The sequence below is a fragment of the Gastrolobium bilobum genome, unplaced genomic scaffold, assembly GCF_033153095.1.
Source record: "Gastrolobium bilobum isolate Gb01-03AN ecotype WA unplaced genomic scaffold, APGP_CSIRO_Gbil_v1 utg4247, whole genome shotgun sequence".
In the NCBI taxonomy this organism is placed as follows: domain Eukaryota; kingdom Viridiplantae; phylum Streptophyta; class Magnoliopsida; order Fabales; family Fabaceae; genus Gastrolobium; species Gastrolobium bilobum.
In genome coordinates, this window is record NW_026895956.1 from 27,211 (window position 1) to 52,592 (window position 25,382).

Below are 25,382 nucleotides of genomic sequence, written 5' to 3' on the forward strand. Positions count from 1 at the left end.
GATGACTTACTCATAGAATCAAGAATGGTTCGGAGCCGTTCCAACTCATCTGGACAAAATGCAGGTTGGGTCTTATTAGGTGTAGGAGTTATTTCAGAGGAAGTAAAATGCGCTTGACCACGCAACTTTGCCATCTTTTCTAAGACAGATTGCTTTCCATAAAGGTGAAAGCATAAATCCTTGATATGATCTGTTCTTTTACAATAAGAACACCATCAATCATCTCTCTTAGGTCTAGAAGAGGTACCATCATAAAATCTTGAAAAAGAACTCCTTTGAGAAGAGGCCATACTGCACAGAAAATGGTCAAAGAAAAGCTCCAAGAAGCCAAAAAATCACAAATAAATACCAAACGATGTCTGATCAAAAAGAGGAGCACAGATCCAGAAAGAGGATGAAGGGACGATCAAGATCGCGGTGGTCCGATCCGGAAAAATGGTCTCACGCGCCGCCACGCGCCGGTGAGATTGGCTGCGCGTGGGCTTCACTCTCGGTTGAAGGGACGGCGCGTGTGGGCGCGTGCGGTGGCCGTCTGGTCTGAAATTTCTGGAGCAACGTCGTCCGGTGAGCGCGGTTCTTTCTGGGTCTGTTCGGAGTTGAAAAACCACCGGGAAAAGGGTCCAATCGTGATGAACAGATGCTGTCTTGTGATGAAGAGTAATGGAGACGATGAACAGTAACAGAGATCCAGTATAACAGAGATCTTCTCGGTCCAAGAGGTCCCCGGAAAAAATTCGGTGGCGGCTGATGGCAGCGAGAGACAAAAAGAATAAAAGGTTCTTGTTCTAAAGACAATAGGCGCGGAAGCAGAGCCCTCATGATCGAGAGCTCTGATACCAACTTGAAATAAAAGGGTATTTGAAATATTATTGAATCGTATTTGAATCTGTACATAGGGGTCTCTATTTATAGAGACTTCTTGACCTAATTTTGACCTAATGGGCTTGGCCCAATATACAAGTAACAGACTAAATAAATACAAATAAATGACTACATAATTACTAATAAATGACTACATAATTACTATTTACAACACCTAACTCATCCCAAAGAGATAAATAAGATTACGGGGAAAAAAATACATTTTTTTTTCAGAACTCTCACTGCACGGGAGTGGCCTCTATCAAGCAGCTGCGGATACCAACACTGGCTCCATACTCCCTATCGGGAGATTGGGAATGTGGTAAGTGTACTAACTCACTTACCACTTCTCTCTCCTTCTAAGACTACACCTTTTCTTAAATTGAAAAAAAAAAACCAATATGGATTGAAAATATATAAGAAGGAAGGAACGACTTAGAAGCCGGCCAAGGTACAACTCAAATTATGGCCAAGTTTTAAAATGCAAAAATTGAGGACCATTTGCTTCATTGTCACAGGCTTTATGCTTTCGGTGCATATCGAGAATGCCTCTTGTATGAGAGTGACTCAACTCACACATCTCTTTATATTCTGCATTGCAAGGCTCAGATTCAATCTGAGAGAATCCCACCACAACCCAGCTCATGCTTTTGTTGTATGATTATTTATTTAGAACACCAGAAGGGCATTGTTAAATGAACCCACAACAAAAATGATTAGGCTATTGGACATGGTGTCCATACAATGAGTGAATGATACATGATACCTAATTTGCATAAGGCTCCACCAAGTCCGCAGGAAGGCCAGAGTAACATTTTGTAGAGATTCATGTACTGAACTAATAGAGAATGTTTCAAATTTTCGCACCCTGTGTTGTGCTGGAGAGTAGATTGATGGTTTCATTAATTAGATGAAAAAATAGCCATTAGATAATAAATGTCGAAGAAATATTTGCTTAGCTTTATGATAAAATGCAATTTTACGATGGTATAATATCCAACAAACAGTAAGTCAGTAACCTGGAATTTCTTTTGGGAATATATAATCCATGTATGTAGCCATAAGGTTTCAATTAACTGCTCACTTTTAATTATATTTTTCTTGGAAAATTACAATATTCTATTATTTACTCTTAATTAGTAGTACAGGTCATAGCAAGCCCAGCTGATCTTATCAAGGTGAGGAGAGGATGCAAGCTGATAGCCATATGGTGAGCCAAGTTCATCAACCTAGGTATTCTATTCAGGACCATTTGATGCTTTGAACAAAATAGTTCAGGCTGAAGGATTTAAAGGACTGTGGAAGGGTGTTTTTCCTAATATCCAAAGAGCCTTCTTAGTGAACATGGGAGAATTAGCCTGTTATGATCATGCTAAACAATTTGTTATTAAAAATAGGATAGCTGAGGATAATGTTTATGCCCACACATTAGCTTCCATCATGTCAGGTCTTGCGGCAACTTCTTTAAGTTGTCCAGCTGGTGTAGTGAAGACTAGAATGATGAATCAAGCAGCTAAAATGGAAAGTCAAGTCTTATATAGTAGCTCTTATGATTGCTTGGTAAAGACAGTTAAAGTTGAAGGAATAAGATATATAAGAGCACTGTGGAAAGGATTCTTCCCTACATGGGCAAGGCTTGGCCCATGGCAATTTGTCTTCTGGGTTTCCTATGAGAAATTTAGAAAAATTGCAGGGCTCCCTTCTTTCTAATATCAAGTTTTGATTTATACGTACCGGCAGACTTTTATTCATGACAAATTCACAATTCACAGCCTCCAGAGTACACACACCCATATATTTTCTCCTGTTTTTACTATTATTTGGAAACTTCCAATTGATACTTCTTTAAACTTTCAACTTATAAAGTGTTTACTCTTATTTTATTTTTTTTTTGTTCATTTTAATTGAACACTGTTACAAATGTTTTTGGGGGAAATGTCTGCCGTAAAATAAAAAGTATTTTTCTCCAAAAATATATATTTCTTAGGGATAAAATTTACTCACAATTCTTATATAGACTAATTATATAAGTTTCTTTTTTTTTTTTTATAATTACCAACCGGTGTTCGAAGCCTTATTGGACCCCATTAATCTGGTTTCGGGTTTGAACCTCTTTACCCTCTTTAGGAATTGTAACTCTTAGAAATCGAACCCGATTATATAAGTGTTTTTGTTTCAAATAACTACTTTACAATTAAAATGATGACGTGTAAATTTAAAATGATTTAATCTATGAAATTATCATTTTTGCTTCGGTGGTAGAAAAGAAGTTTTTCCCACTTAGATATAAAGTAATGAGAAAGAAAGCATAAAGGAATGAGAGAGAAAATAATAACGGGGCATATTTCTTTTTTTGTCTCAGTGACAGAAAAAAGAAAGCATAGAGGAATGAGAGAGAAAATAATAACGAGGCTTATTTCTTTTTATGTCTTAGTGATAGAAAAAAAAAATTCTATCATTGAAGTAGAAATGATAACCCCTTAATCTATATAGTTTGTGTAGACTAAATTTATATAAAAATTTCTCTAAGTTGGAGAGATTCTTTTTATGAAGTACCTTTACCTAATATTTTTTATTTAAGATTTGTTTGTTTGTTTGTTTTATTTTTTTGATTAATAAGTTTTTTTTTTAAAGGTAAAAATCTTAAAAAATGGAGCAATTTTATCACAATCTTAAAAACTTTGACTTCGTGATTAGAGGTAATCTCAAGGTCTTTTCAAACATTTTAGGGTGATTTGTCACTTGAATGTGGGCACAAAATGGAACCCAAAAATTTCAACTTCCTCTTATGTTAATTTACCCCGCATACTATAGTTTCCTCTGATGTTTTGCCCCGCATACTATAGTTCAATTTGCACATGCTCCATAAACCTTCAATATAGAAGATCTTATTTGGAAAATATAATCTAATGAACAATATTCTTTAACTAACGAAATCCTATAACATATATAAGGAACCCAATAGGAAAACTCTTCAATTCATTTACATGTGGCAAAAGGGATGTAATAACAAAATCTTATTGGTCGGTGTATCGATCCTCTTCGGCTTCGACGATGCACATGTGGTAGGTTTTGGCTTGATTTTCAATTTAATCTTCAGTTTCGGCCTCATTTTCTGAATGCAATCTTTCATTTTTAGGAGGAAAAAGGAAGGGTCATATTTATACTATTATTATTTTGAATTTATTTATTTATTTATTTATTTTGTAATTATAGAAGACCTTGGCCCAAGAAACAAATTATGTATGTTTTTTTTTTATTGTAATTTTTTTAATCCTTTTCAATATTAGGAGGGTTTTGTGTTTCTAATTGATAACTATTTTTTTTTTTTAAATTTTACCCTCCTAAATTGAAATTTTGAGCTGGATGGGTTAGTCATTTTTAGTTATTGACATTATTTATGAGAAAATTATTTTGTACAAGTTATCAGCATCGTATCAATTACTATTTTACTTGGCTTGGTAAGTAGATTACAAAATTAAGATGTTTATGACTAAGAATTTTGAAATTGCAATTTTCAGATATGTGCTATGTGTGATTACAAAATTAAGATGTTTATGACTAAGAATTTTGAAATTGCAATTTTCAGATAGTGTAATTTTGAAATTGCTATTTTTAGATATGTGCGATTGAAAGTGTCTTCCTCGCAAAGCTGCTGATGGCGAAGTGGAAGGATCAAGGAGGAGGAGAAGGTAATCAATATAGGCAGTTAGTGTTTTTGTGTCAGTGTCTATATGTATTTGTGTCTATATATTTACGTAAAGGGATGTAAATAAGCCAAACGGCCTATCAGGGTCCTACAACCTGACCTATCTTAGGTCTGGCCTGGCTTGGCCTACTCTATTTTTTAAATAGAGCATATTTAGGCTTTTAGAAAAATTCATTTAAAAATTAGGCCATAGAACCCATTTTAAAAAGTCTAGCCTAAAAGCCTGCAGACTAGCCTAATAATATAATATATTTATGATATATATTATTAACTTAAAGACATATACTAGTATCATGATTTGTAACACTAATTTTGAAAGTAATAGGATTGATGTTATTTTAACAAATAATAAATATTTATTTAAAATTTAAAATATAATATTGAATTAAATTTGTAAAGAAAGTGCAAATTATATATATATATATATATGAAATTTTCATGTGATCTTTATGAACATTTTCATATGATTTTTATGAACATTATTTCATGTGTTCTTAATGAAAATATTATTTCATGTGGTCTTTGTGAATAAGAAATTTTATATTTTATATTTCAGTTTAATTTGAACCTATAAACTTTAGTTTGCAACTTGATAGCTCTTAGAGACCGTGTTAGATTTTTTAGTTTTTTATAATAATCTAAGTCATATCTATAAATGTGTTTTGCCATGAGTATCTTTAATAAAATGTGGATAATATATTTTATTGAGATTGGGATGCTGACTCGTGCAAGAGTACTTCTATTCAATGCCATTTTTTTGGGGGAAATGTATGGACAAACAGCAGCTTGGGCTATGACATGTCATGAATGACCCAAAAATGTGTTTTGCCATGCTTGAGACCTTAGCCACTACGGTAATACTAATACAATACAAAATTGCATGTTGTACTACCTGTCAAAGCTCAAAAGCAAGCCAAATGAGATAATATATCCCTCCTCCATACTTCACCTGTACACTGACCAAAGTACATAAAACCTAAAATAATAGATAAAATAGACAGAAGATACAAGCAAAAACGTTGAGAATCAATGCCAAAAAATAAAATTGGAATCTGATATAGAGTTTGATATGTGCGGAGTTTTAATTATAAAAAAATTATTGAATCTCAATACATATTTTTTTATGGGAATAGTTATATTTACTACCTTTTTTTCTTATTACTTCTTACTACCAAATCTTAACCGTTGATTTCCATCAATCTAACAGTTCTAATTTATTGGAAATTAATAATTAATTAATAAGTCTAATCCAATAAACTATAATCGTTAGATTAACAGAAATCAACGGTTAAGGTTTGATAGTAAGAAAAAAGATAATAAATATAACCTTCCCTTTTTTTATTGTACATAGTGAATAATATCGAATCATAAAATTTAAAAATATAATAAAAAATAATTTAAAATATAAATAATCATATAAATTGTATTTTAAACCTTCAATTTCTATGTCTTTTTTTGTATTGTAGCTCTTTGAAATTTTTTTCAAGAACCTCTATTTTTTTGGCTTAAATTTCTATTTTTTAAGATTTGAATCAGTTTTTTTAAGACTGAAGAGATTTGCATTAATTTGAAATTTGTTTGATTATTTTCCTAATTAATAATTAATTTTCAGATTCATTTTCAAATTTTAATCGCATCATATTTAAGTTTCCTTTTCTTAATTACTAGTGATTTTATTTCCTTTCCCTAATTAATAATAGTAATTTTTCAAAAATAAGGAATTGAATTAAAAATTGTGAATCCTGATTTGATTTTGAAATTATAAGTTGTGATAATATATATGATTCAAAACGACACAATGATTTATGATATGATACAAGATCAATTTCGATACATACAACTAATTCGTATCGCTCAACTTTTGTATCGTATCACATAATATATATCGTATATCGTACAATAATGAGATGAGCCAACAAAACTTCACCATTGAATAACACCTAAAAGGATAATACACTACTAAATGAAATAATCTCTAACTATCAACTAGAACACCAAATAAGGATTTCTCTACCAAATTAAGCATTTTCTGACAAGATAGAAACAAAAATACTCAAAAAAGAAAGATTTGCTTGTTTAAACCTTGAAACTGGGTTTTTTTTTACTATTGTGCCCTTTATTTAATTAAAAATTATCAATTTGTCCCTGTACGAAAAACTATTTAAGAATTTTTTCCTTTTCAACAAACATAATCAATCTACCTTTATTTGACTATTGACCAAACTAATACTCGAGTATGCTACCCACATACTCGAGTATATTTTGCGCATTGAAAGTGTTCATGTGTGCCATGAATTTATACCCGAATATTGACCCTAATATCAGAGTATTTAGTTAAATACTCGAGTATCATACGCTAATACTTGAATATTTATCGGATATGAAGCACCGACACTTCAAAAATCCTGACGTGTCGTGTCCGACACTTCCCGACACTCCGACACTCCCCGACACTTCAACACGCGTTATAGAAATTCAAAAAAAAAGTTTAAAGGATGCGTTGCGTTGAGTTTTTAGTTCCAACTATTAGATTCGTTAGATTACGATTATTATTTTTTTGAGTTTAATATTAATATTTGGGATATCTTATGTTTCTTTGCAAAATTTATGAATATTATAAGTTTAGATTCATTTTTTTGTTAAATTATTGAATATTAAATATAATATACACTACATAAATTAAAAATATTATTTAATATCAAAACGTGTCCTAACGTGTCAAAATCTAACATTTTTTTAAAATTAACGTGTCGGAGTGTCGTGTCGTATCGTGTCACGTGTCCCGTGTCGATATCGGTTCTACATAATTAATCGGTCAGAAACCCCAATATAAGTGAATTTCGGTCTCATTTGTCATTGACCCGCTTTCTTTTCTCTATTCTTTGCTTTAATTTAATATTTAAAATTTTATGACAGTTATATAAGTTTTTTTTTAAGTAAAAATCGTGAAAAATGGAGCAATTTTAACACAATCTTGAAATTTTTTGACTTTGTGATTAAATTTCAACTTCCTACCGATAACAAATGGAAAAAGGTGGTAACATTTTCTTTGATTTTTTTTTTTAAAACTCTCTTCGCTTGTTTTGTCATCAAAATAATTGTCTAAGTCACTCCTATAACTGCGAGATGCTTGTGCAGGTTGATGTTTTACCCCGCATACTACAATTCAATTTGCATTGCACATGCTCAATAAACCTTCAATATAGAAGATCTTATTTGGAAAGTATAATCTAATGAACAAGATTCTTAAACTAACGAAATCCTATAACATATGTTAAGAATACAAACACAAAAACTCTTCAACAATTCATTTACATGTGGCAAAAGGGATTTTATACTTATCCAGTTATATTGCTTAATCCAAAGCTCAAACCTGCAGCAAGAATCCATGAAGAAAATTTCAGTTACTGGAAAAGAAGAAGCTTAGATTTGTGATATCATTCATAATCAGGGCCTAACCTAAATCTTGCCAACAGAGGAACCAACAAAAAGCATCATACCATCTGCATCTGATATTAATGATGTGATTTTTGTGTGACCACCAGCCATTTCGATGGAAGCAAACCGGGTGAACTTATCTTTTAGCCAAACCTCAATGGTGCCAAATTTTGTACCAGCAAATATGAAGTCACTGTTGATGGCTATGCGATGGATATCAAGTCCAGTTGAGAGTGATCCCACTACCCTTTTGGTGGAAAGTGAAAATACCTTACATCAATTTGAAGAAAAATTTTAGTTCATCTAGCAAGGATGCTTGCTTATATGTAATGACAATTAACTATGGTATAGAACTAGAATTGGCATTTTACCTTTCATGCGGTTGCATCAACAGAAGAACCACAAGCAAAGAGGAAACCATCATGAATTTGAAGGGAGTGTGTGGTTTGTTTTCCCAACAATTTTCTTGTACCAGAGCAGAATGAATTTGATGTATATTTGGACAAGTCAACCTCTTGCCATTATTCACCCCCATAATTTTTAACAAAAATGGACAATTTCCAAAGAGTGCAGCATTCAGTGATCACACAGAAATAGCATATTAGTCATCCAAACAGAGTGCAGCATTCAAAACACCAGTACACAATGACCACTCACAAAAGAATAGAGTGTTTAGGTTCAAATACCTCACACAGGTTGTTAATTCAGTGGTTTATCAGTGAATCAGCAAATCAGGGATCACAAAAAAAAATTTTATGGCATGTAAATTGATTTTAAGCTTATATAAATACTGATCAACTAAGTTAGATCCCTAATTGAATAGGAATTAATTTAAGTAAATCTGGCTATACTTAAGCAATGATAATGTTAAACACATAAGGTTATAAATCATTTCCAAGTTACCATTCAGGTAATCCAGCATACAAAACAGAGTAAATTTTTATCATTTTTATGCGCCAATCAGCAAATACTAGAAAGATTATTGGTAACAACATATAATCACAAAATCACCCCAACCTTAAAATTAAGCTGGGTCCTCACAGCAGTACATAAATATATAAAAATAATAAATTGAAAAATAAATAAATAAATAAATAATTAAATAAATAAAGGACTTGGGTACCAACAAGAGATTTCAGCTTTCAGAAAAGGTGTCATTGTTCACTGGATAATAAATCAGTGAATAAAAGAAACATAAAGGTAAATCTGTCAGTAAATGAGTACCCATAAATGTCAGCAAAGAAGATAATTACAGTTTTAGGACAACATGATTATATGGTAAAGTGACAGAAAATGTTATATAAGGAAGACCAATTACAAATTAATAATCATATAAATTGAACCAAATAAGCATGTTTATCCACTTAACATGTAGACAGCCACCAAGGGCAAAACACAAACATAATAGCATGCACATTCAGATGCATGGTTCAGTATTTGTTGAGAAAGACTGAACCGTTTTGTTATTAGTTTACATGCAGATGCGTATAATAACCTGAATGATTATTTGGCAGAAGGTAGATTTCAACTTGCAGACACAAAATGCAGTCTCATAATCTATATAATACGAACTAGAAATTAGAAACAGAGACCCAAACTTCACTTGTCTACAGCACCCAAATTTCCAAGACCGAGTTTCCATATATATCCATTTTGTTGCTCTGCTAATAATATATTGCTGGACCTATGAAATTAAATGGATCATACTCAGAAAACAGATCATACTCAGAAAACAATCCATGTGAATACTTTGTGAAGCAAATTTAACCCTGTAACTCAAGTTTTTTATTTCACGTGCAAACTTGCCCAACACACACTCTAAATTAACTTGTCCTTTCTTTTGTTTATTCTCTTTCCAATTTAAATCTCAAATGCACACATTAGTTCCATTCAAGTCACGGGTTGCTCCCAATATTCACTCACCCCAAACTTAATTATTTGTTGTAACGCACCACCCTTTATTTTATTTTTTATGGACAGCAAACAGAACAAACTATCTCTTTTTAAAAGTCAGCACTCAGTACACACAAATTTTATATCAGGGTATGTGCAAGTTAATGGGCCAAGAACTGAATTGTGCTTAGCATAGGTAGCTCACTCCTACCCCAAACTTAGTGATTTGCACACTCTCAAAATGCTATACTCAGCAATTCTGGACCATTTTAACTCATCAGTCAACTCCCTCTTTTTAATTTCACAGAACAATTCTCATTGGTTTTAAGAAGACAGCACTAATACATGACAGTAAAAAAAAATTAGACTCCTACGTAGCATGTATACAAAACACCTATGTGACAAACTACAGATTCATAACTTGAGCAAAACAAAACAAAACAAACAACCATTATAACTAACTAACTAAAAGCTACTGCATCAACAACAATTACACTAACTAACTAATCAACTACACTTTTTTTTGTGAGTGTTTCATCCAGCATCTAATAAAGAAATGAAAATCTTCTCTTTATTCACATGCCTTGTCCAGTAATGCTTCAGCCATCTAAACTTGATTGGAAACTATTTGATTCTTATCTTGAAATTCAGAACAATTTGTCCTGTATCCAACCATTTGATTATTTTCTTTTTAACCACTTCTTTCATGGTTGGATTGAGCCTTCTTTGAGGCTCAATAGAACTGGCATTTTCATCAACTAGCCTTATCCTATGCATACAAAAAGAAGGGCTAATGCCTCTAATATCAGCCATGGCCCAACCAATGGCTCTCTTATGATTTTTAAGCACATTTAGAAGCTGAATTTCCTCATTGCTTTTGAGGGCAGATGCAACAATTACTGGGAGGATGCTATCTCTTCCTAGAAAAGCATATTTAAGGTGGGCTGGGAGTTCTTTCAACTCCACTTCAGGTGGTTCCACAATGGAAGGTTTAAGAGGTTTAGTGATTCTATTATGAAGTCCAAGGGATTCAAAAATTTTATCACCAAAGAACTTAGTAGGATAAGACTTCAATGCACATGCATGATCATGATCAGATGCATTATTCTCATAAAATTCAAAAATGGCAGAATCACATGCAGAGTCATTTATTTCAAAATTTTCTTGAAAATAGGCAGTAACCAAAATGTCAATTACAGATATAGCAGAACAGTCATCAACATCATCATCTACATATTTCATGGCTTTAAAAACACTAAAGGTCATAGTGTCATCATTTACCCTCATTGTTAACTCTCCTTTTTTAACATCTATCATTGCACCCCCTGTAGCTAAAAATGGTCTTCCTACTATAATAGGAATATTTTCATCAACTTCACAATCAAGGATTATGAAGTCAGCTGGAAAAATAAATTTTTCCACTTTTACCAAAATATTTTCCACTTTTACCAAAATATTTTCCACTTTTCCTTCAGGGTATACAATAGACCTATTAGCTAATTGGAGAGTTAATGTAGTGGGTGCAGATTTTATTCCTAATTGCTTAAAAATAGAAGCAGGCATCAAATTAATGCTAGAGCCTAAATCACATAAAGCTCTACCAATATACTTATCTCCTATAAAACATGGAATAGTAAAAGAACCTGGATCCTCCATTTTAGGAGGTACTTTTGTAGAGACAATGCTGCTGCATTCTTTGGTAAGTGCCACTGTTTTGAACTCTTCTATTCTCCTCTTCCTTGATAGGATGTCCTTCATGAATTTGATGTAGCTTAGCATGTGTTGAAGGGCCTCCACAAATGGAATGTTGATCTGGAGTTGCTTGAGGATGTCTAAGAACCTTTTAAAGTGCTGCTCCTGGTTCTGTTTTTGAAGCCTTTGTGGAAATGGAATCTGCCTTGCCCTTGATCTTGGTGAAATTCCTTCATTTTTCTGCATAGGTTTGGCTGGCTCCTTTGATTTAGGTGCTGAATTTTTTGGTTTGCCCAACTTACCTTACTCCTTGTTGTTTTCTGAATCTTGCACTTCAATTACATTAGGCTCTTCCTCTTCTTCAATTGGTTGAACATTTTTTTCTGCCAACTTCCTCAAAGTAGAAGGCCTAATAACATGCTCTGGTTGTTCAACCTCTCTTCCATTTCTCAAATGGAGAGCCTTACAAAATTCCTTTCCCTCTTTCCTTGGTGCTTCAGTATCACTAGGAAGAGTTCCCACTGGTCTATTGCTAAGAGAGGATGCAATCTGCCCCATTTATGTCTCTAAGCTTTTTAAGATTGCTCCATGACTTTGAAGCATGGCCTTATGATTCTGCAGCATCCGGTTTGACCACTGATCATTAGGAAGAGGCTGAGTTTCTGCATTAGATTGCCCTTGCTGATCTTGAGGCATTTGTGAGTTGAAACCGGGTGGAAATGGGACTTTTGACTGATAAGGTTGCTGCCCTCCTTGGAAGGGCTGATTCTGATTTTTATTTCCAACATTTTGATGGTAATTTTGGCCCTGATTCTGCCCAGAATTTCCACCTTGTTGCTGCCATCTGCCTTGGTTAAAGTTCCCTCTATTATTGTAGTTTCTGTTGTAGTCACCAACATAGAAGGTCGAAGAGGGGTTGCTTGGGCATTCTTCAATCAAATAGGCACCATAGCAAAGTGGGCAGAGTGGAGTGGCTGCAGCTACTTGAGCGGGTGGTTGCTGTTTGGTCTCAGCCATTTGCTTGACTAAAACCTTGAAAGTGTTATGCATTGCTGCCATCTCAGCTGCCATGGAAGTTATTTCAGTCACTTCATAAAGTCCAGCTGCCTTCTTTGGAGCTTCATCTCTTTGTACAGGCCATTGGCAGTTGTTTTGGCTTATTCTCTCAAGTGTCTCAAAAGCCTCTGGATACCTTTTCAATAAAAACATTCCATTGGCAGTAGCATCCAAGTGAGTTTTGCCTTGGTGACTCAATCCTCTATAGAAAATCTGAATGGTAGCCCACTTAGGAAGACCATGGGTAGGCACTTTTTAATCAGCCCCTTAAATCTAGTCCAGCTCTCATGGATTGACTCATCAACATACTATCTAAACCCTGCGATGTCATCCCTCGAATCACACACCTTTGTGGGTGGGAAAAACCGCATAAGGAAGGTGATGCACTTAAGTCGCCATAAATTATTATAATTGCAGACGTTTCAGTTTTAAAGCTTTTTATGGATTTTAATAATTGCAGACGTTTCAGTTTGCATGACTTTATGTTTTGTTTATGGTTATTTCCGTTTTGTATCAGTTTTTAAGACAATTGATGGTCCTTTGTTGTCAGTTACTTTTTGTATTGCCTTTAAAAGGCTGGTTAGGAGGATGTGAGAGACGACTTTTGATTGTTAAAAGAATAATAGTATAGCAGAAAACTTCTGCATTTTCCTGAAAGCCTATTTTCCCTATAATTTTGTATCATTTGGTATCAGAGCTCAGGTTGCCTTAAAGATGGCTGAGCAGGAAAATCACGGAGGTCGTGGTCGTGGACGAAGAGGTCGTGGCGACAGACGCGGTCAACCTACCGATGGTGATTATTATACTGATGCGAGAGATGCTGAAATTGAGGAAAAGGACAGACGGATCCAAGAACTCGAACAACTGCTTGCAGAGGCACAGTTGCACGAGTCAGATGAAGGATGAGAATTTGAAAGATCATCTCATGAGGAGGAAAGGAGATTATGGAACCGAAACCAGGAACGACGAGGACGAGGACGAAGTCAACCTGGAAATCAATCCTTTTTTGCTAATATTGAGGTGAAGATTGAGATCCCGGAATTCGAAGGCACTACTCATCCAGATGAGTTTATCGACTGGTCACACACCGTCGAAAAGGTCTTTGACATCATAGACTTGATAGAAGACCAGAAGGTCCCAATCTATGATGAATATGATGAAGAGCAAGATGATGAGAATCCTGTTATGGATGCTCCAATTTATGACAAGTTCCCTATCTATGATAAGTATGATTGGGAGCAAGACGACGAGAATCCAGAGGTGAAAGAAATCTCTTGTAGTGATTCCGATGGGAAGTCAGTTATTAGAAATTCTAATATCTCTGACAAAGATGAAGTTCTACCCAAAGATATCATGCAGAATGATCCTTCATCCAAGAAGTCTTTAGTTTGCAAGAAGTATTATGAATTTGGGGACAACGAGCATAACAACCTTATGCTCCATGGAGATAAAGATTTAGCATTTGGTAAAAGTTTAATTGGAGATTGTCAAGGGCAATGGGACTTGCTGGTACATCAGACAAAGTTTTCCTATGACGGATCACAGATGCGATCATTGATCCAAACTACAAATGAATATACCAAGCATGTCAAAAAATTGCATTTCCAAGTCCTAATCTTAATTAGGAAATTTGCTGATATTGTACCAGAAGAGTTGCCGCCTGGATTACCACCTGAAGACGTTGCAGATTCGAGGGCGAATCTTTTTCTAGTGGGAAAGGATGATGCACTTAAGTCGCCATAAATTATTATAATTGCAGACGTTTCAGTTTTAAAGCTTTTTATGGATTTTAATAATTGCAGACGTTTCAGTTTGCATGACTTTATGTTTTGTTTATGGTTATTTCTGTTTTGTATCAGTTTTTAAGACCATTGATGGTCCTTTGTTGTCAGTTACTTTTTGTATTGCCTTTAAAAGGCTGGTTAGGAGGATGTGAGAGACGACTTTTGATTGTTAAAAGAATAATAGTATAGCAGAAAACTTCTGCATTTTCCTGAAAGCCTATTTTCCCTATAATTTTGTATCAGAAGGCTTCTCCAAGCTCCTTCCACGTGGTGATGGACTGTGCCCCATTCTTCTACTGCCCCAGCTAGAGAGAAGGGAACAAGCCTCATTCTCATAGCATTTGTGGACACTCCATGAACAGAAAAGGTATCAGAAATTTTCATGAATTTCGTGATATGCTTGTGGGGGTCTTCCTTCGGTAATCCATGGTCTTGAGTCACATATTACAGCAGCTGTATCATTCCCGGTTTGAGATCAAAATTTCCCTCCACTCCAGGCTGGACTATACCAGGAATTACTCCATCTAGTGATAGAATAGCATATTCAGCAATGGGAAGCTCCTCATCCACCATAACTAGAGCACGGTTGTCATTCCCATTGCCATTGATATTTTCTCCATTAACAGATCCATGGTTTGATTCTGCCATCTTCAAGAATTCAGCAACAAATGTGTAATACTGCTTGTTACTGTAATCAGAATTGAATTCTGCAGAAATCTCTCAAGAACTTGAAATTGGAGTCAGTTGATAACAAGAAAAATATGTAAAAAGGAAAAAGAAAGAAAAAAAAATCACAAAAAGAAAATAAAATCAAACACCATTCCCCGGCAACGGCGCCATTTTGTTGGTTAGTAAATTTCAAAAGAAAGAGTTATCGTTCTCAGGGAACGGTATGAAGTATTTTCTATTTATTTTTCTGAATTAAAAATTCTGTAATTGAAATTTAATTGGTTTTTTTAGAATAAGAAAGTTTTGTATAGTTTTTATCATGCATTAGAATTGAACTAAAAAGTAAAGAAATGATTATCAATATAAAAAGGTTTATGGGTATATCTCAAATCATGGATGACAAAAATATTGCAAACTGCTAATTCGTACAGTGCTACAACGAGTTTATCTCAGTTTCTGAGTTGCTACGGCAAGTTTAGTTAAAACTTTCCAGAATCAACAATGAGGTTCAAGAAGCTAAGTTTAGTTCAAGTGTTAAAGCTTAGGTTCAACAATGACTCTCAACACAAGTTTAGTTGCTACGGCAAAGAAATGATTATCAATATAAAAAGGTTTATGGGTATATCTCAAATCATGGATGACAAAAATATTGCAAACTGCTAATTCGTACAGTGCTACAACGAGTTTATCTCAGTTTCTGAGTTGCTACGGCAAGTTTAGTTAAAACTTTCCAGAATCAACAATGAGGTTCAAGAAGCTAAGTTTAGTTCAAGTGTTAAAGCTTAGGTTCAACAATGACTCTCAACACAAGTTTAGTTGCTACGGCAAGTTTAGTAAAAATCTGATCTCTATTATATTCTATTCTATTCTTTTACAAACCACACGAAAGTTAATCTAAAAGCTAAGAGATTCCTTTCATCAGCAGCCGTCCATCTCCCTTTCATCCAATGGTTATGAGTTGTTCCTTTATTTGTCCCACGTGCCTTCTGTGCTTTTCATGTGAGCTGAAAGTAAAAAAATACAATAAAACATGTAAGAAACAAGCCAAATACTTCTCTTTTAATTTTTACCTTCTCTTTTTACTTGGGCCATAACTTAAACTCTTTTGGGCCTAATTTACATGCAACATCACTAATTAAACAGCCCAAAAAGATATAAAATAACATAAAGTAATAAAATAAATATATAGATATATTGATGCTAACAGAATGTTGCTATCCTTTGGATTTGAGACAAGTATTAGTCTTCTTGATCAACTATTCTCAAGTTGATATTCAAATTCTCATCTCTTATAGTGATTGATCAGCTAGCCGGATCGTGGTCTTTCTCATTTTAGTCTGAGGATATTAATAAAGAAACTCATAAGACCAAGTCAAATAACTCCTTAAGTGATAGACCTACACATTAACATTTTAAAAATAATTAGTTAATGATCAAAACATAATATAAATTTTTTATTAATTCCATGAAGTTTAAAAATCATAATACCATGGGTATTAGAAGGAACAGTGATTAAAGTGTCACTTTTTGATAAATTTTTTATTCAAATGTCACTTGAACAATACTTTTTACCAGACTGTCACGTGTCATAATTTGCTACGACTGGTAGCGAATTACGTTCGCCAATGATTTCGTGACATGTGGCCATATTGCAAACCAAATTCGCTACCATTGGTAGCAAATTATGACATGTCAGTTTTTTTTTCTGTGAAAGTGTGCCACGTGTCACAAAATCATTGGTGAACGTAATTTGCTACTAGTCGTAGCGAATTATGACACGTGAGAGTCTGGTAAAAAGTATTGTTCGTGTGATATTTAGATAATTTTTTTGACAAAGAGTGACATTTTGGTCACTGTTTCGTATTAGAAAGCACTATTTATGTAAGCAAATTATTCTTACCCTATGGCTAAAATCTAGGTTTGTAGCTTTTTTCCTACGTCAGGTGGTTATACATTTTGATCAAAGATAAGAAGCGTATTTCCCTTTCAATAGGATTGTACAAAGCGTAAAGGGAAGAATGTGTATTTTTATTGCTTCAAAGCATTCTTAAAGTAGCAGTGTATTTACAGCAATTACAACTTGTATGATTGTGCATGCAGCTGCAATTAACCTGTTTTAACTGTTTCCAAAAGGGTAATTCGCATAATGACACTTCAATCATAGATGACAAAGAGTCAGATTATATATTTGATGTTATTGGATTCCTAGTCTATATGACGGAAATATTTAATATGTTTCAGGATCACTCAATTATTTGGTGCTTTCTTTCGCAACATTAATTTTTTCTTTCCTTTTTTATCTCTATTGTTTTTTTTTTTCTTCTAATTTTACCTTTCCATTTACACTAAAGGATCACCTAAAAAATAGTGATCCCGGACCACAATAAATTCTCTCCTATATGACCAACCAGGTAAATTGCTGAATAACTATGATGCTTGTCAAATCAGAATTTTCCACTTGAAGGAAAATTTTGATTTTATTTCAATACAGCTGTGTAGAATTGCAATTACAGGGGACACTTCAATTCAACGAATCTTACTTTTGAAGATATTTGTAGTAGAGAGAACTGTCACTCAATAACAATATGTGACTAATCATTAGAAAGGATGAGGAGTAGTTTTCAAACTACAGAGCAAATCAAGTCTTCTCCAAACTACATCATACAGATAGTTTGTAGTTTAATTAAATACATTTTCCATCAACACATTAGAGAACCTTCAAGTTATGATGAATTATGTCTCTAAATATAACATATGTGCTAATTTCTATCATTTTCTAACAAAATGAAATTTAATTCCCTACCTACTATGATTTTGGGGTAGTGAAAGAGAAAAAAGTACACATCAAAACTTCAATTTAGATTGCTCAACCAGATTATAAGTTATGATTTTGTCCTTTTCTTTTTGGTCAAGGATTATGAGTTATGATAGAACATATTATGAAGTTTACTATCTTGTTATTGGATTGAGTTGTTGTAAATGAGATAACAAATACACCAAAATAAATTGATATTGTCTATTTGAATATATCAAGGTAAATGGTGCAGACCAGTACTGTGATAAATGTAAGGTAATGAAAGCACTGATAAATTCCAGAGGATCAATGATGAATATTTCAAGATCTGAGACAGTGTCATAAAATTGTTGCCTGCTTCTCACAGGTGTTAGTAGGTTCCACCAACCTGCTCTAGGAGGGTAATAAATGAAGTTAAAGCTTCTCGCTAAATACTTACTTGAAGCGCATAAAGAAAAAATGGGGCAGGATACGTTCGTAAATTTTTTATTTATAATTCTTATAACTTCAATTATATATTTTGGGAAATTCATTTTCAAATATTTATATTCCTCAAAATACATAATTAAGATTATAAAAATTATAAATAAAAAAAATTTATAAATGTAACCATCACAAGAAAAATAATAATAGTAGTAACAAATGATAATATTGCACATTGCTTCTGATTACCTTTTTCTCATGTTTCTTAAGAAAATTTATATTCTTAAATCTACACGGTGATTTTTCCAATATTCAGCAATCCAAAACTGGTCACAAACCTTGGAAGTTATACAATATAACAGTGGAAAGAAAGCAACGCAATAAAACTCTTTTTTTCCTTTTCCATAGAAATTAACAGAGGTATCAGAGTGAGTTTAGTAGCAAAAATGTCATGGCACGTTTGATGTAATTCTAAAAGAGTTTAATTACCAGCCAAAGTGCCAAACAATAGCAATGCATAAAAAAAATAGAAACAGAAGAATGAGAATTATCTGATCCAGTTAATATTCATATCAATAATTAAATTATGTAGACCATGATATAAAAGAAATTAATTTTAATTTGTAAAATTTAAAAAAAAAAATTAATAAATAAAACGTGATAAATGGTAGTTACAAAATCCGTAGCAATAAACTAAATCCTCAATGGTTAACTTACATTTATTTGTTTGCGAAGGCAATGTTGGCCTATTGCATAATCACACAATTAGAGAATGGATACCTAACTTATTCAATATAAAGGCAAATGTTACAGAAATAGAACACTGCAAATTTATTTCTTTGAAATGATTATCTTGATTTTTTTTTAACTAAAAGTTTAAATGGGGTTAGATACCGATATTCCATCAGGAAAAATGAAGACTCCCCAACCTTTTTGAAGATTTTCGAGAAGAATTACATATCACCCTCCAACAAAGTTTCACATCTGCCAACAGGATTTAAACCCACGCTCCTGTGGAATATGGACCAAATCCTTAGCTAACTTTCCGTTCGCTGATTATCTTGATTCTAACCACTTCAGTACTATGAGTATGAGTTATTAGCAGCCTATCATTTTCCCTGATTACATAAAAAGATAAAATAAACAAAAAAAACTGGACGGCTATACTTTAACTACACCCAAAAACATAAATGAAAAACTAGATATGGTTGCCCATTACATAATCACACAATTGAAGCATGCATACCTAACTTATGCAATATGAGGGAAAATGTTAAAGAAATAGAACGCTGAAAAACGTTAGAGCTCCTTATTCATTTCCCTGAAATGATTATCTTGATTCTAACCACTTAAGTACTATGTGTATTCGCTATTAGCAGCCTATCATTTCCCCTAATTATATAAACAGAAAAAAATTAAAACTGGACGGCTATACTTTAACTTCACCCAAAGACAACATAGATGAAGAACAGGTATACCTTACAATCTACTCAAAGCATTACATATTTGGCATTGGAAAAAGAAATAATAAATTTTTTTAAACTTTCATTCGATTCCTTATATTATATGAGACTTATTTTCTCGTTATTCCCTCATATCATATGAATTCAAATAAAACAATCAGTGATGTATTGAAAAACTAAAGAATTAAGATGGTTACTGTTTTATGATTATATTTTCTTAGCTTCAAGGTGAAGCATACCTAGTGTGGTCGTGGGGCTCCAACAGCCAAGCCATAGCCCATGTAGGCTTTAAAGTTATGAGCCCTTGTTTAGCACTTTAAGCAAATTCTGTGGGTACATAGAAAAAACATTGATATTGCAATGTTCTTAATCAATGAATATCCTTTCAATAGTAATTGTACAATTTATCATTCATTCAACTACAGCTTGATATTCTCAATTATATTCAACTTTTTCTTCTTTATAATCTAGAAAATTAAGCACATTATTTTTAATCTAATATGAATTTTGTTGTATTTCTTATTTTTCAAATTAAATTCTCACAATTCTAAGAATTCATTTATTTATTTTCATACTTCAACATGTATTCTCGAAAAGATAAAGAAACTTCTATATTTATTATTACTTTTACAGATAGCTATATAGAGTCTTGAGTCTATTTTTCTCGAAAATCACTTGTTATATATGTGAATACAAAGATTAGATTGACAAAATACAACCAACTATCATAAATAATATTGAAAAAAAAGAAAGAAAAAGTTAAGCCCCCACAACAAAGTTCCCGTCCTACAAAATAAAGAAAAAATGTACCATACGTGCATGAGGGGCACAATAAACGTCCCCTCCACCATTCGTTCTGATCATGCTGGCTCTCATCCACAGTTAGATGACCGGATATTTTAAGAATAGATAACTGAGGCAAATTTACGGACTAAAAATAAATAAATGGTGATTTGGAATATTTAAATTTGTGTGTCCTAATGGTTAAGTGGTGTGAATGGAAGACCATTAGATGGGGTTCCAAATACATGCACATGCAATGCGGACCAGAACCTTGGTCCATACAAAAGGAAAAGAGAAAAGTAAAGCAGTGAAGACTAATAATGGCAATAACTTAAACTTTAATCAAATGGTTTGCGAGTTGATTAATATGGTAGAGCTGTGAAAAGCATTCAACGTAAAGATAAAAGAGTCCAGGTGGGGTATTATTGAAGTCCAAACTTGAAAGTAGACAGATTTCACAGCATTGATTTTACACGGTCACGTGTGTCTCCCAGACAGCATACCATCACTATCCCGCAAATTATGGTTTCCCTTTGCCTACGTGAAACATATTCAACAATAAAAGCCCCCCATTAGCTCCAACATATTTCCCCACCTTCGAAACCCTCTTGCTTTTGCATTCTCATAAATATTACCTGTGTCTCTTACCTTTCTGCCACACTATCTAGCTTCTTGGTCCAGTCACCATGGTTTCTGAGACAAACCAATCCAAGAGTGTGTGTGTAATCGGAGCTGGACCATCAGGGCTTGTGGCAGCGAGGGAATTAAGAAAAGAAGGTCATGAGGTGGTTGTGCTAGAGCAGAATCATGATGTTGGAGGCCAATGGCTATATGAACCAAATGTAGAAGGGGAGGATCCTTTAGGAAGAAACTCTTTTCTAAAGGTGCATAGCAGTATCTACGAATCTTTAAGGCTCACATCTCCGCGAGAGATCATGGGGTTTTCTGATTTTCCATTTTTGGTCAAGAAAGGTAGAGACACGAGGAGATTTCCTAGCCATACAGAGCTACTTCTGTACCTAAAGGATTTTGTTGAATGGTTTGGGTTGAGAGAGATAATAAGGTTCAATACAAAGGTGGTTTATGTGGGAATGTTAGATTATGGTGTCCGTAGTAATGATTTGAAATGGGTTGTTAGAAGCATAGAGAAGAAAAGTGATAAGATGGTGGAAGAGGTGTTTGATGCAGTGGTTGTGGCCACTGGTCATTACTCTCAACCAAGATTACCCTCCATTAAAGGTAGGTGAATGTCGAATAATCTCTGGATCTCTATCTCTTACTCACACACAGACACAATAGCATTCTGAAAGGGAAAAGTGAGTTCATGCCCCTTCACTCTGCTCATCCATTTATTTAATGCGAGACAAGAATATGATTATGTATATAATTATACATTCCAAGCTCATTCGTTATAATATTTTTTTCCTGTCTTTGTGATGCTCAGGAATGGATACATGGAAAAGAAATCAAATGCATAGTCACATTTACAGGTCCCCAGAACCATTCCGCAATGAGGTATATGACCTATGTAATATCTTTTTTTGAAAAAAATAAATAAATAAATCAATTCAAAAGAGTATCAAATTTATATATAGTAGAAGACAATATAAGTTCTGTAAAAGGTTGAGAAACAAGCACATATGCATTAGCTAAACAGTGGGAAATACTGTAAAAATCCCCCCCCCCCCCCCCCCCCCCCCCCCCCCACCTTTTGCTCTAAATAAGCACTTCAAATTTAATTGAGATAAGTTTTCATTCAACAGATTGTGGTGGTGGTTGGAAATTCCTTAAGTGGGCAAGATATATCAATAGAGCTTGTGGAAGAAGCGAAGGAAGTCCATATGAGTTCCAGATCTCTTAAGATTTCTGAGGGTTTAACTAAAATCATATCCAAACACGAGAACTTTCATCTTCATCCACAGGTATCACCTTTTAGTATTTATGTTCCAATCCCAAGAAAAACAAAAGATACTTGGTTCTACTATTTTTGCTAGCTTCATAACATGTGGTACCTTGTGCAGATAGACACCCTTCAAGAGGATGGGCGGGTCACTTTCGTGGATGGTTCTTGCATTCTTGCAGACTCTATTTTGTACTGCACAGGGTAACATCCCATATCACCAGAAAAACAAGATGTCAAAAGATTGATTTAAACACACAGTCTCTATCATGAATCGTACACTTAATCAAAGAGCAAAATCAATCTTCTAAATTTCATTAACTTAAGGTCGAAAAGATATTATGATTGAATAATTATGATCTTTGGCTTGGAGATTTCAGTGTGGGGCCTATGTCCAAACATGTCCCCATGTTTCCTTCTAGTGTTAATTAGTTGTGTATTCTAATAATTGATGGGTTTCAACTTCAATTTGTTATGTATAGGTACTCCTATGCGTTCCCCTTTCTTGACACCAAAGGAATGGTTGTTGTGGATGATGACAGAGTGGGCCCTTTGTATGAGCACACTTTCCCCCCATCACTTGCTCCATCCCTTTCTTTTATAGGCATCCCTAGAAAGGTATACTACCCTAAATCAGTAATTAGAATTCATTCCGGGTCACACCTTTTTTTTCACACAAACATACATACTTTTACTTGCAATGGTGGTATATATTTCACCAATGTCTGCTACTAATATAAAAGTAGAATTCTTGATTGATGAGTGTGTGCAGATCATAGGATTCCCTTTCTTTGAGTCCCAAGCAATATGGATAGCTCAGCTAGTTTCTGGGAAAAAAACACTGCCATCATGGGAGGAAATGATGAAATCCATCAAGGAGTTCTATCATTCAAGAGAAGTAGCAGGCATTCCTAAGTACTGTACCCATGAAATTGCAAACTTTGAGGTAAAAAAAATAAATATACACTATTACCCACCTAGTTTAATGTTATAATCGTAATAATGACAACATATTCACCTATGAATTTTTCAAATTATGTTTTAAATGGTAAATATGTTGTAACATCCAAGGTTCATCAAGAATCTGAATTTATATTACCGCTACTCCTTAAGTTAAAGAGAGAAGAAAAAGAAAAAGAAGTGCATAAAGGTAAGCATGCATGCCCTTAAAGTGATAAAATAAAAGGGTGAAAATTGGAATCTTGGTGACCAATTTGAGCATGGTTTTGTTGCATTGCAGTACTGTGACAAATATGGAGAGAATGTAGGATTCCCACGTTTAGAAGAATGGAGAAAAGAGCTGTGCTTGTCTGCCATAATTAACGCTGATGTCAACTTGGAGACATATAGAGATTCGTGGGATGATGATGACCTGCTCCAAGAGGCCCTTCAAAGTCCTCACTTCACTCAACTTGGACTTGAAGATTCTCCTCTGTAAAGCAATATATATATATATATATATATTTCCTTAGCACTCAAATCATATATGCTTATGTTATTTCTATTTTTAAAAGATTGTAAGAAACAAAGAGGACAACATGGTTGAATGAGAAGAATCATATATAAACAATAGAGAAGAATGTTTGTACCTTTGTCCCAATTTTTGTTTTATAATTTATGGATGACGGGTAATAAGGTTAAGGTACAAACAAAAGAACAGAGTTAACTGGGGAATTTCATCGAACAGTTAGACGAGACAAGCAAACGTTAAAAAGGTAAGTAACTACCAAATGCTAAAGTGAATAAAGCTAACCTAAGAGCTATAATGCTTGGAAATAAGTGACAAACTTGACTCTGGTCATTGGAATTTGGATCCCCCAATTGCGATTTGCTCGGCACCGCGGCACGCACACTCATTTCGGTGCTTTGCTCTCTGTTTTGTTGTCTACTTGTCTACGTAAAGTACCATTTCATGTAGAGTTTAATATCGTAATATAATACTATTATTTTCTGCACGTACAAAAAAAATTATATAAGTTCATATATATATATATATATATATATATATATATATATATATATATTTATATATATTTTTACGAGTCTAGTATATCTTTATATATATATAAAAAATAATTTTATTTACCGAAAAAAATATCAAACCCTTTTATTTACTGAACTGAAGGAATCCGTTGAATCTAGTCAAAATCAATTAAAACTAATTAAATTAGTTAAAATAAAATATAATTAGGCAATTCATCCTGCTAAATAATCAACTATTATACTTTTTAAAAAAACTATTTTTTTTCTTCATATTTTGTGAATATTTTATCTATTTTGTATGATTTGTTGGAAATTGTTCTCGTTATTTTGTGCGATTCAATGAATCCATTTAATTAGTTACACCCAATCTAAAAGTCTCCTCACACGTATTACGTGACTGCAAAGTAGCTCGTATAGTTTGGGATAAATGGCTACAAGGAAGGAATGCCACATTTTTCTTTAACTCTGACCAAGAACAGTACTGGTTTCATTACAACCCGGAAGGAAGTTTTCTCTCTCGGGGCAACAAGGAATGGAGCCTGGAGGGACATTTTTCTTATAACATGTTGGCAACTCTGGACATGGAGGAATCGAAAAGTACACGACGAAACCTTCTTGGTCCCGAACTGCCCACGTGAAATAATATCAAGTTACATAACAGACGTCCAACAAGCGAAGGATAGGAGGCAAAGGTCACATAACACCGGGTCAGTGGCGGACCCAGAAAAAAAAAAAGTTTATGTCTGCACCTTTAAGTTGGGCGTTCGGGGGCAGTGCCTCCAAAGATTTTTTTTTTAAATAAAATTTTAAATGTATTAAAAATATATACACAAGAAAAGAAAAGAATTATAGAGGTTGGTTGGGTTAGGTCCATGTTAGTTAAAATTCTGATTTAAATATATGATTTTACGATTTTTTTAATCAAAACGATTTC

At 33.7% G+C, this 25,382-nt stretch overlaps 1 protein-coding gene, 1 long non-coding RNA gene and 1 pseudogene across 2 annotated transcripts; 2 read left to right on the forward strand and 1 right to left on the reverse strand.

Moving 5' to 3' along the window:
- The first annotated feature begins 1,832 nt into the window (after positions 1 to 1,832).
- LOC133296968 (mitochondrial uncoupling protein 3-like) lies at positions 1,833 to 2,571 on the forward strand (annotated as a pseudogene).
- A 16,453-nt stretch (positions 2,572 to 19,024) lies between these two features.
- Positions 19,025 to 24,356, reverse strand: LOC133296965 (uncharacterized). The gene is made up of 3 exons (XR_009749581.1): positions 24,219 to 24,356; positions 22,578 to 22,660; positions 19,025 to 19,437 (listed from the first exon to the last, which is right to left on the reverse strand). It is a non-coding gene; the product is annotated as an uncharacterized LOC133296965 (long non-coding RNA).
- On the forward strand, positions 21,252 to 23,903 carry LOC133296964 (flavin-containing monooxygenase FMO GS-OX-like 9). Its single transcript, XM_061496007.1, has 7 exons — positions 21,252 to 21,804; positions 22,010 to 22,080; positions 22,329 to 22,487; positions 22,587 to 22,669; positions 22,948 to 23,083; positions 23,238 to 23,411; positions 23,706 to 23,903. Exons 1-7 carry the CDS (start codon positions 21,252 to 21,254, stop codon positions 23,901 to 23,903), a joined length of 1,374 nt encoding a protein of 457 aa, XP_061351991.1.
- Positions 24,357 to 25,382: the final 1,026 nt, after the last annotated feature.

Excerpts from the sequence above, each read along its gene's own strand:
- LOC133296964 (XM_061496007.1), top strand. The coding sequence starts at position 21,252 with ATGGTTTCTGAGACAAACCAATCCAAGAGTGTGTGTGTAATCGGAGCT. Across the intron at positions 23,084-23,237 it reads TTATAGGCATCCCTAGAAAG|ATCATAGGATTCCCTTTCTT; the intron begins GTATACTACCCT and ends GAGTGTGTGCAG. Across the intron at positions 23,412-23,705 it reads ATGAAATTGCAAACTTTGAG|TACTGTGACAAATATGGAGA; the intron begins GTAAAAAAAATA and ends GTTGCATTGCAG.